The 13,008-nt window shown below is 44.3% G+C and overlaps 1 protein-coding gene across 7 annotated transcripts in view; it reads right to left on the reverse strand.

Moving 5' to 3' along the window:
* Positions 1-11,880: 11,880 nt before the first annotated feature.
* MAP4K3 (mitogen-activated protein kinase kinase kinase kinase 3) overlaps positions 11,881-13,008 on the reverse strand; it is a 292,615-nt gene continuing 291,487 nt past the window's right edge. For all 7 annotated transcript variants that reach the window (XM_040429607.1, XM_040429605.1, XM_040429606.1 and 4 more), the window contains one exon: positions 11,881-12,975. In XM_040429607.1, the coding sequence (XP_040285541.1) occupies positions 12,888-12,975 (88 nt within the window). In that variant the 3' untranslated portion in view covers positions 11,881-12,887. The remainder of the gene's footprint in view (positions 12,976-13,008) is intronic.

Consider the following 13,008-nt stretch of genomic DNA (forward strand, 5'->3'; position numbering starts at 1 on the left):
TGGATTTAACTAAGCAAATAGTTATGAGCCTCCTATTGGATAATTACTGCATGGGCGATTATCTTTCAGCTGGCAACAAGTTATTTAACCCCAACTGGTGCAATGAGTTGCTTCTTATTTCTTAAATAACCATGTCGAAAGACACATCTCGTGGTCGTGGAAAAGATGTTAGTCTGTTTGAGAAGGGTCAAATCATTGGCATGCATCAAGCAGAGAAAACAACAAGGAGATTGCAGAAACTACTAAAATTGAGTTAAGAACTGTCCAACGCATTATTAAAAACTGGAAGGATAGTGGGGACCCATCGTATTCGAGGAAGAAATGCGTCCGGAAAAAAATACTGGATGACCGTGATTGGCGATCACTTAAACGTTTGGTGAAATCAAATCAAAGAAAAACAACAGTAGAACTCAGGGCTATGTTTAATAGTGAAAGTAAGAGCATTTCCACACGCACAATGTGAAGGGAACTCAAGGGATTGGGACTGAACAGCTGTGTAGCTGTAAGAAAACCACTAATCAGTGAGGGAAGCCAGAAAATGATGATTACACTTACTGGTAATCAGATTTTCCAGACCCCACGACGGAACCACAGAGAAAGAGAGAGGATCCCACAGGGACAGGAAACCTGCAGAATAAAAAGGTGGAACCTCTCTCCAACCTCAGTGGTTTACAGAGCATGAGAGCGACTCAGACCCAGGTTAGTTCATCTAATTATGTATATATATATAGTTGTTTTCTACACCCTGTGCAACTCAAGTCAAGAAACCAGAAGCATCAGGGAGGTAATAAGGAAGGGTGCTGTCGTGGGGTCTGGAAAATCAGATTACCGGTAAGTGTAATCATCATTTTTCCCTTCCCCCACGACAGCACCACAGAGAGGATTTACAGAGAAGAATACCCCTTCCTTACGGGGGCCACCATTTGCAGAACTTCTCACCGACAGAAGAATAGGCATAATTTAGCAGGAGCCAATAGAGACGGTAAGGTAGAAGGAGAAGACCACGTGGCAGCCTAACAGGTTTGCACAATAGAAACATTAGCCCTCCCCTTCCAAGAGGTAGACTGCGCAAGTATAAAAAAGTTTCCCAACCTTCTCACTATTGCCTTTGCTGAATGAATATCAACATCTATCTTTTAGCTATGATCAACTGGTGTTACAAAAAATTGTTGGACACCAGGTTGGGTCATTTGTGAAATAATACCTCTGATGCCTATCTAAATACTGCATCTATATCCCCTGATGAGCCCACTTTACACACTGGGGAAAACGCGTTGGCATAAAGGGACCTATAAATTAATTGCGATGACCTTTGCAAACTGAAGGTTTTTTGTGTTAATCAGGATACAATTCGATATTGCAGAAATTGTACTGAGCATCTATTCATCGTTATGTATTGAGCAATGACTCACCTTGATGTATTCAGCACTTTTTTTACTCTGATATACTCAGCATCTATTCTGATGTACTTAGCATTTTCTTTTGTGTACTCAGCGTTTATTATTTTTTGTATTTATAGTACGGTATCTAATGTTTTATATATTTTTTTCCGTGATTTGTTTAACTTGTCTTGACAGAGTGGCACCTTCATTTGTGAATACGCTCCTATTTTGGGAGTAGTATTCATGTGCACTTTTGCCCCACCTATCTAATAGGCAATCTTGATGAAGGTGGTACATCTAAGTGTGTGTGCTCCTCCTCCCACCGGTTGCTGTTGCACATGGAGGTAACTAGGAGCAGCACACTATATGTGCGGGGTCTGCGCTCTTGAAGATAAATGCATAACGGCATAGGCAAGTTTAGCTTAGGACCCGCCTGAACTAAGACCACCTTGTTGCTTGGTAGGTGGGCTTAGATGCGTTTTGATCAAAATGTATTGACCAAGTGTCTCAGATTTTGTCAATAGAGTGAGGGCTTAGTCCATATGTTATGCTTGCATCTATTATTATAGTGCATTATTTTCTGTGATTGTATCTAATAGACCCACCTTAGGGCACCTTATTTAGATGCCTTGCATATCTGTCTTCAGGGCCATCCGAAGGCTTGTAGGAGGTTCCTGAATACGGGATCGCCCCCATTGGGGCGGCCATTCCGTTCTATAGGCAGGGATCGATAGCATAGGGTGATAATCAGGGAAAGGTCCCCCATCAGACCATCACCTTCCTGCCTAGAAATCTGCCCTATCCCGTATTGTGGAATACGAATGACTGCTGAGTTTACACAGCCTTTCTTTTGATTTAATATTTCTTTTTTTTGTTTTGCATATTTTGTGTTGGGTAATTTTAGCTCTTTGAATAAAGGCTACGTTTTAATAAGGGTGGTACTTTGTGAATACTCTATACTTGACTTTATACTACCTTGGCATACTGACCCTCTGACGGTCTACTGTCTTAGCTGTGATTCCAGAAGAGATGTAAGCCAGAGAAAAAAAATGACCTAAGCTATCTGGCTAGTGAACTCTTCGAGGCCACCTTACCCTTATTTATGTGAAAAAGGAAACAAAAGCGCAGAGGACTTTTCCAATCCTTAGTTACCCCTAGGTAACGTATAAGGCATCTCCGAAAAGTCTGGACAGTGGCAACTTATTCCTTTAGATTCCTGGGTTTATCAGAAGTGCTTGAAAATTAATGAAAGGTAAGGATACCCAGATGGAAGCATAGGGAATCTAAAACTAGAAGTCCAAACCTAAAGAAAAAAGGGTCGGATCAATAACATTCTAGGAATTTTTAATACCGGAGATTATACTTAAATTTAGAATAATCTTATAAAATAAATCTAAAATGGGTTTCTCATCAAGTGTTTATCAAAATAATCGTAACAGATTGACCAACTGAAGATGATTGCTGAACACCGATTCCTTTGGTGCAGCATATATTGCGAGACAGATGCTTTGATCCAAGATCCACGGGAGGCCTTGTGTTACATCTACCAGAAGAACTTTAGACGTCAAATCTCCTTCCTCACAATCTGGTATCCATGATGGAAAACTACCGTGGCCTCCATCCCCCGGGGGAGCTCACGGGTCTGCCGCCAGAGGTCCAAAGAACACACTGGACCCTTCAATTTTAAAATTCTAGATCCGCGGCAAGTATTTATAGAGTTTGCTGGTGCGCCAAACCTCCTGTAGGCCATCCAGACTAAATGTTCCAGTCCATCTTATTACTCCCCACCAGGAGCCATATAGGGCTCTGTCTATACGCCATACATACTGTAGGCCATTCAAGCAATATGGTCCAGCCCATTTTCTCACTCCTCATCAGAAGTATTATAGGGCTTTGTTGGAGTGCTATGCCTATTGTAGACTATTGAACTACAAATTGACAACCAAACATAGGCACAGAACTAGTTCATCCTGCATGCATAGCCACCAAGATAGACCGCCACAAAGACTTGGCGGCACCCCAGGCACCGCTGGACACATAGATACACACTCAGAGCCAAGTTTATTTATCCAGACACTGCTGCATGAGTGGTCCACTATTTTGACATGGCAACAGAAGACACCAGCCCTGCAGACACGTCCTCCAGTAACCGTCCCTCATGCCGACACAGACGTAGAAGCCGTCGGCTATGTGGAGCTGTCCGCTGATCAACACACTAGATAAACTCAGCAGCAGAAGGAGCAGTCATCCCAGCAAGCATAAACACAGAAGCAAACAGCTCCCTAGGTACATGAGGCCAACCAGGCATATACCAAAATGTAGCCAGCCTGCCAGGCACGGATTCCAAAGCAGTCAGCCAGACAGTCACAGATTCCAAGGTAATCAGCCAGACAGTCAAAGACTCAAAAAAAAGGCAGACAACCAGCCAAACAGGTATAGGCTCAAAGGCAGCCCGCTGGACAGGCACAAACTCAACGGCAACCAGCCAGACAGGCACAGGTTCACCTGCAACCAGACAGACAGGTACAGGCTTAAAAACACCCAGACAGGCATTGGCCCAAAGGCAGCCCTCCAGACCAGCACAGGTTCAAAGGCAGCCAACCAGACAGACACAGGCTCAAAGGCATCCAGCCATAGAGGCATAGGCCAGAAGGCAGCCAGCTAGACAAGCACAGGCTCAAAAGGCAGCCAGCTAGACATGCACAGGCTCAAAGGCAGCCAGCTAGACATGCACAGGCTCAAAGGCATCCAGCCATAAAGGCATAGGCCCAAAGGTGGCCCTGCAGACAGGCACAGGCTCAAGGCAGCCAGCTAGACAGGCACACGCTCAAAGGCAGCCAGCTAGACAGGCACAGGCTCAAAAGCAGACAGCTAGACAGGCACAGGCTCACAGGCATTCAATCGATCCAGGCCCCAAAGCCAAGAGGAAGGCCATCCAGGCCCCAAAGCCAAGGGGAAGGCCATCCAGGCCCCAAAGCCAAGAGGAAGGCCAACCAGGCCCCAAAGCCAAGAGGCAGCCAACCAGGCCCCAAAGCCAAGTGGCAGATAACCAGACCCCAAAGCCAAGTGGCAGATAACCAGACCCCAAAGCCAAGAGGCAGCCAAGCAGGCCCCAAAGCCAAGAGGCAGCCAACCAGGCCCCAAAGCCAAGAGGCAGCCAACCAGGCCCCAAAGCCAAGAGGCAGACAACCAGGCCCCAAAGCCATGGGGCAGTCAACCAGGCCCCAAGGCCATGAGGCAGACAACCATTCCCCAAAGCCATGAGGCAGACAACCATTCCCCAAAGCCATGAGGCAGACAACCAGGCCCCAAAGCCATGAGGCAGATAACCAAAATATTTGCTGTGTAACTTAAGTAGAGTCATTATAAGGAGTACCTTCTTTCACAGCCATGGGAGCTGCATGATCTAGGCTCCTTCTTCCTCGTCTGAGCCGCATGCCGGAGAATGCACCGGAATACATGTTCCTCCATGGATCTGTGCTGCATGCAGTGGAATGCAATACCCCTCTGGGCTGCTTCCTCTTACCCATGGATCTGGGCTTCAAATGTCACGTGGCCTTACTCCACTGAGCGGCCCACGCACCTGCCGCAAGAACCGGACAGAGGGCCCGGACCCCCCCTCCGGTTCCTAGGGTCCTGTCAGCCCAAAACTATGGCGCGATTGACCCCAGCAGCTATTACCACATAGCCGTCCAGAACATTTTTGGGATCTCCTAGGCTAGCGGTACCTGAAAGGAAAACTGCAGGTCTCCTGCTCCAAGGACAGAAAACCACTGAGGTTGGAGAGAGGCCCTACCTTTTTATTCTGCAGGTTTCCTGTCCCTGGGGGCGGATCCTCTCTCTGTGGTGCTGTCGTGGCGAAGGGAAAAAAAAAGCTTCAATTTGCTAGGGAGCATAAAGATTGGACTCTGGAGCAATAGAAGAAGGTCATGTGGTCTGATGAGTCCAGATTTACCCTGTTCCAGAGTGATGGGCGCATAAGGGTAAGAAGAGAGGCAAATGAAGTGATGCTCCCATCATGCCTAGTGCTTACTGTACAAGCCTGTGGGGGCAGTGCTATGATCTGGGGTTGCTGCTATTGGTCAGGTCTAGGTTCAGCAACATTATGTGCTCCAAGAATGAGGTCAGCTGACTACCTGAACATACTGAATGGCCAGGTTATTCCATCAATGGATTTGTTCTTCCCTGATGGCTCGGGCATATTGCAAGATGAAAATGACAGGATTCATCAGGCTCAAATTGTGAAAGAGTGGTTCAGGGAGCATGAGACATCATTTTCACACATGGACTGGCCATCACAGAGTCCAGACCTTAACCACATTGAGAATAATTATAATATTTTTTTTTTTGGTGGCAACTTTTTTTTTTTGGATAGGCATTGCATTTCCAGCAGGCCCATAGAAGTGACTGTAGCGATGGCTGCGCTTGCCATTTATAAATATAGGATTTCTTAATATAGCTGAGCGCGCTTGCTCGTCTATTTTTGGATCTCCCACAGTAGTGAATGTAGAGAGTCCGCCGTCATTCACTTTTGGGGGCTATGTTCTAGAGATAGGTGCTGGTCCCACCTCTAGGGACATGTACCTGACATTGGTAGCATATTCTAGCGATATGCCACCAATGTGTGAGGTGACACAAGCCCTTTAATAAAAATCATCTGCCCATCTAAAAGGGCCCTTACAGCATGTAAACAAATAACATAATCTCTCGTCTATTCACATTAGCCTTGGTTTCTGCAATCTATCACTAGATACCATGGTAGAGATACTTGGATATTTCAACTAGTTTTCAGTGTTCTTCAGCCTGTGGTTCTCCCACTGTTGCATGAGAGGCATGCTGGGAGTTGTAGTTTTGTAATAGATCAAGTACCACAGCTTGAGGTACACTGCCTTTCTGAAAAAGTAGACATCAGTTTTGCTGTATACATGGCAGCAATCAGCCATGGGGAACGTTCCCCTCATGAATACAGAAGGTTCCTAATGATTAGTCAAGCGGCACTATGTGCCGTTTGTGCTAATAGGAGAATTGACCTATTCCCATACTATGCAGTCCACAGATCCACTATAATATCTAATTTAGCCCAAATGGCTTTTCTGTAAACTAATAACTTTATTGATGACTTAACCTGTAAATAGGTCATCAATGTCAGATTGGCAGCCGCCCGAGCACCACCACTAATCAGCTGATGTTGTGAAACATCAAGAACTAGGTTCCTCTCATGGTTTACCAGGCTCTGTACATTTTGTAGGGAATGGGCCTGGTACTGCTGCTCAGTCCCATTGAAGTGAATAGGCCTGAGTTGCAAGAGCTGTGCCTGTTGAATAATGAAGGGCCTGCAGGGCAGACACAGCATTGTAAAGTTGAGATTAGTGCCAGTGCCGATGTGGGCCATGCTGAAAAGGGCAAGATTTTAAATTTTCTTGATGACATTTTAACATGTTTGCAGGTGCACCATGGGTCATTAAAATGGCTGCCTCGGATGTTGCATCTCTTGCCAACGCTTGCACATTTAAACATGAGAATGTCACTTTCAGGAGGTTTATAAGGAAATAAGGTTGTGTAGTGTTTGTCCCTCTGAGTGACATCTATAGAGCAACTGCACGGTTTGCGCTTTTCCTGCTAATGTCCACCAAACCACAAATTGGTTGCATCCTACCACCTTGGGACACCACGCCTTATTCTTCATTATTGTTATGGGGGTGCTGTGGCCTTCACGGCGTTTGAAAAGTTCCTTACTGTCAGTGGGGATCCTGTGGCTGTTACTCTATTAAGGGGGTTCTGTCTCTGTTATACTGGTCCTATGTATTAAGCTACAGCAAATCACATCAGTTTAATGGTGTTGGCTTTTTAGTACTTTAGCACTCTAGACTGTTTCCCACTAAAATTATTGCAAATTTTGCCACATTGGCAAACAGGTTTGACACAATTTACAGGCAGTCAAATGTGTGTTTATTGGCTGATCTGGAGCTTGATCTTGCAGCTGACTATGTGGTTTATCTGCTGAATTATTATTGCTGAATATGTACTCTGGATGCACCGTGTCCTCACATCCATCCATGTACTGATCACTAGGTGTAGCAGGATGTTCCTATAACCCTAAGCCTTTCATAGAATTCCTCAAGTTTGAATGGCTGTACCCAGCCTTAAAAACATTTCTGTATACACAATATTTAATGCGGCCATACACATTAGACGAACACTGGCCAATCCGGACGACAATCTAATGGTGGTGTCCTGATGGCAGATGTTGGGGTAAGAAGGATTGGGGATATTGGATCCTTTGTTCTCACAGGAGATATGCCACCGCCAGAGGTTCCAGTCTGGGCTCAGGCAAGCATGCATGCATATGGGGAGTTGGTAGGAACATCTGTCAGCTGATTGAGCATATGGCCAGCAGATACTGTATCTAAGCCCATTACTTCTAGTACTAATCTACAGTGGCGGAAATAATTATTTGACCCCTCACTGATTTTGTAAGTTTGTCCAATGACAAAGAAATGAAAAGTCTCAGAACAGTATCATTTCAATGGTAGGTTTATTGTAACAGTGGCAGATAGCACATCAAAAGGAAAATCGAAAAAATAACTTTAAATAAAAGATAGCAACTGATTTGCATTTCATTGAGTGAAATAAGTATTTGAACCCTCTAACAAAAAAAGACTTAATACTTGGTGGAAAAACCCTTGTTTGCAAGCACAGAGGTCAAACGTTTCTTGTAATTGATGACCAAGTTTGCGCACATTTTAGGAGGAATGTTGGTCCACTCCTCTTTGCAGATCATCTCTAAATCCCTAAGGTTTCGAGGCTGTCTCTGTGCAACTCTGAGCTTGAGCTCCCTCCATAGGTTTTCGATTGGATTAAGGTCCGGAGACTGACTAGGCCACTCCATGACCTTAATGTGCTTCTTCTTGAGCCACTCCTTTGTTGCCTTTGCTGTATGTTTTGGGTCATTGTCGTGCTGGAACACCCATCCACGACCCATTTTCAGTTTCCTGGCAGAGGGAAGGAGGTTGTCGCTCAGGATTTCACGATACATGGCTCCGTCCATTTTCCCGTTTATGCGAATAAGTTGTCCTGTGCCCTTAGCAGAAAAACACCCCCAAAGCAAAATGTTTCCACCCCCATGCTTGACGGTGGGGACGGTGTTTTGGGGGTCATAGGCAGCATTTTTCTTCCTCCAAACACAGCGAGTTGAGTTAATGCCAAAGAGCTCTATTTTGGTCTCATCAGACCACAGCACCTTCTCCCAGTCACTCTCTGAATCATTCAGGTGTTCATTGGCAAACTTCAGACGGGCCTGCACATGTGCCTTCCTGAGCAGGGGGACCTTGCGAGCCCTGCAGGATTTTAATCCATTGCGGTGTAATGTGTTTCCAATGGTTTTCTTGGTGACTGTGGTCCCTGCTAATTTGAGGTCATTAACTAACTCCTCCCGTGTAGTTCTAGGATGCTTTTTCACCTTTCTCAGAACCATTGACACCCCACGAGGTGAGATCTTGCGTGGAGCCCCAGAGCGAGGTCGATTGATGGTCATTTTGTGCTCCTTCCATTTTCGAACAATCGCACCAACAGTTGTCACCTTCTCTCCCAGCTTCTTGCTAATGGTTTTGTAGCCCATTCCAGCCTTGTGCAGGTCTACAATTTTGTCTCTGACATCCTTGGACAGCTCTTTGGTCTTTCCCATGTTGGAGAGTTTGGAGTCTGCTTGATTGATTGATTCTGTGGACAGGTGTCTTTTATACAGGTGACTAGTTAAGACAGGTGTCCTTAATGAGGGTGACTAATTGAGTAGAAGTGTCTAACCACTCTGTGGGAGCCAGAACTCTTAATGGTTGGTAGGGGTTCAAATACTTATTTCACTCAATGAAATGCAAATCAGTTGCTATCTTTTATTTAAAGTTATTTTTTCGATTTTCCTTTTGATGTGCTATCTGCCACTGTTACAATAAACCTACCATTGAAATGATACTGTTCTGAGACTTTTCATTTCTTTGTCATTGGACAAACTTACAAAATCAGTGAGGGGTCAAATAATTATTTCCGCCACTGTATATAGTACCTGCATACATACACCACATTGCAGAAAATCACAGATGGTTACAGGGGTTATGCAAGATGTGCTGCGATCCTGTGCAGCCGCCACTTCCCGGGTGATGTGCATGTGATCCGAGCCTGGGGTTAGAACCTGCAGCGTATGCGTGAGTCTGAATCTCAAGCACTTTGACGAGAAAATCAGACTCACGCATGTGCTGCGGGTTGTAATCCCATGCTAGAGATAATAATAACATATAACAATTATCGCGTAAAGCTCTACCCTGAGTGTGTAAATGATTATGATGAAAAGAAAATACCAACTAAAAATTGTTAAAAAAATTCTTGTTTATTTTACAGTATATACAGTCATCAATTTATCCAAAAGCATTGCCTTATCAAGAATGTACACCTTAGGCCACCTACAGCTCTCTTGTTTCATTAGTGTTTTGCACACAAAAATTAGCAGGGAGGGAGTAGAATGCAAAAACTGTGAATTGTGGTAAAATGTTTCAGCGACACGTGATGCAGTCACTGCTCTCAGGTCCTGTAATGTGCAGAAATTCTGACTTCGGTCCAAGTCATACGTCCGTAGTGCATTGCGGATCCGCAATACACCCGGCCGGCACCCCCATAAAAATGCCTATTCTTGTCCGCAATTGCGGACAAGAATAGAACATGTTTTATTTTTTTCCGGCGCCGCGGACCGGAAGATCGGCGGCGCGCTCCGGAAATCCGGATGCGGAGAGCACATAGTGTGCTCTCCACATCCATTCCATCCCCATAGAGTGTGAATGGGTCCGCACCCGTTCCGCATTTTGCGGAACGGATGTGGATCCATTATTAAGGACGTGTAAATGAACCCTTAAGGGAATCTGTCACCAGGTTTACCGTGCCCTATCTGAGGGCAGCATAAACTAGTGACAGATACCTTGATTCAAACCCTGGGGCACTTAATGTTTTTTTTTTCTGTCATTTTCGTAAATTCCACTCAATGTAATGGCCATGCTTGGAAGTCCTTGTATTCATTAGATCCCGGGATGCCCTGGGGTAGGATGGGGGGTACCGCAGACCATGAATACAAGGACTCCAGTACTTAGGTCCCTCTGGAGCTTGCAACCAGTGGTTTTAAAAAAATAAATGATTGCGCAAAAAATAAGAAAACGACCCTGCCTTTGAATCAAGGCCTCTGTCACCAGTTTATACTGCCCTCCAACAGGACCGCATACATCTGATGAGAAATTATATTAAGAACGGACAACAGGAGGTTCACTGACTCCTGGATGAACAGTGGTATATGATGAAATCATGCTTTTACAGTATGTTACAGGCCTATATTATTAAGGTGCGTTAAAGGGGGTTGTGCAAGAATGGCAAATCCCTCAACTTGGCCGGACCTATAAAGGGAAGATTACTTACCTGCTTCCCCACTCCTCCAGGCCGGCAAAGCTCTGCTGGGCTCCCTCGCTGTAAACATCCAGGTTGAGATTGCCGCAGCCAATCACTGGCTGTGGCGGAGACTGGATTCCCTTGCGTCTTGTGACCATTTGTCATGACGTAAGGGGAGCCGGTCAGTGACTGGCTGCAGGCGATGTCAAACTAGATGCTTACAGCGAAGGAAACCAGCAGAGCATCGCAGGGGTGAAGGAGCAGCGCTGGGAAGCCGGTAAGTAATCTTCCCTTTAAAGGTCCGGCCAAGTGTGTGTGTGTGTGTGTGTGTGTGAGAAGGGGGTTGCCAAAAGCCCCCATTCTTGTACAACCCCTTTAATATTGTGGTGGAATGAAGGGCTGGGGCTGTCCATTAAATAGTTGTCACTGGCAAAAAACAAAACAAAAAAACACATAATATCAAATGCACAGCTGCTTGATGCTCAGTCACCTTTAGTCTATTTGCATGAGGTAGTAACTAAATTATTTTGGCCACAAGTTCACAAGCATCCTAAAGGATGAAAATAAGGCAAAACAAAAAGCTCTATTTAAATCATTTCTTAGAAAGTGGAATGTTAGAGGAGCTCAGCCTGGTTGAAATGTTGAGTATTTCTCCAACTTCATAGACCAAGGAAGCATTTGGGTATATATATTAAAAAATATGGCAGATTCTATAAATGCACACAGCATTTTCACCTGAATACATATGGATGTAGTATGAGTGACGTGAGACTAAAGGGAACTGATCGCAACATTGTTTGTCATTTGTAGGAACACAAACGGGTAACGCACAAGATGAGAGGGTAAGAAAGATCATAAGGCAGTTTCTGTGGGCAGTGTTAAAAATAAAATTAAAAAAATACCGCCATCTGCCTATTGAGAAGTTCTGCTTCGTAAGCCGCTACATGTTCCCTTTAAGATTTTAAATAACTATACAAAAAAAAACTGATTTACTTGTAATAAATATATTATTACTGTTCAATTGTCTGATCTTTCCCCATTAATCATAAAAATGCATTTGTTCATTTTGCTGTTGCACGTGCCAAAGTGAATAAAAAAAATAAAAAAAATCCTTTATAATCAGGTAAACCAGATTTGCCGATTTACAATATAAAAATAAAATACAAAAGAAAAAAAAAACGCAAGCGAACAAGGTATTAATGGCAGAAGCTGACGCATTTCCCAGCAGTCACAGGGTAACACTGTGGTGCAATGTGTCACATGACAATACTTGTGCAAATTTTCACACCAGTGTACTTGCATTAAAGTTAAGGATATCATAAAAAGCTTACATCCTCTCTATAGATTACAGTTTTAGTTTTTTGAAACTTACAAAAATTTATATTGGCATTACTAAATTACACGGAATAAAAAATACCATAGTGTTAATAAACTCTTGTGTCTTGTTGTCCACGCTTAACTAGCTCGACTAGAGACTGGGCAAATGAGAAGACCTGGGGCTCCGGCCAACTTTACATCTGTACAATCAAGACACTTGTACATCATAAAAGTCTCACTATCTACAGTAGGGTTCCAGGTAGGACATCAGCAACAGGAGGTTACAGCCACTGCAGTATGATAGCGATTTAATACTACCTGTGTGTGTGCAAAGATTACACAACTGTGAATGCAGCACTTGTGTGGGAAGAAATGTGTCCATACCACATAGAAGCGACATTTTCCTCATCACTGACTCATGCCACAATAAATTATTTGTATATATATATATATATGTATATAAAATGATCATGTGTTGCTGCTGCTTTGTTCTCAGGTTTGTCCGCGGGGACATACAACCCTGCCACGTAACTCTTTCCCCACAATTCCAACATCTGCAACCACATCATTTCCGCTTCACTGTATCGTGAGTAACGTGGTACAGACAGAATCCTTTGCCTTGACGGCTGCATCAACACTGCAGGTTTGCGTTTATGAAAACCTCGCGATACTCTCCGCAACTGTCTTCCAATCTTTTTCCTGCCATGCCGGTAGACCCTCAAGCTATAGTGTTTTCTTGGCGACATGAGTTCTTTTTGCCGTTGGTTCTCAGTAGCTGTTCTCATGCCCTGCAAGAATGTACAGGTTGCTGTTGGCTGTGGGGTTGTCTGTTGGCCTGCTTTCCAGAACAACAACCCTGAAAGAGACAGAAAAATAGGAGAATTTGTGA

The sequence above is a fragment of the Bufo bufo genome, chromosome 4 (assembly GCF_905171765.1).
Source record: "Bufo bufo chromosome 4, aBufBuf1.1, whole genome shotgun sequence".
NCBI classification, from domain to species: Eukaryota; Metazoa; Chordata; class Amphibia; order Anura; family Bufonidae; genus Bufo; species Bufo bufo.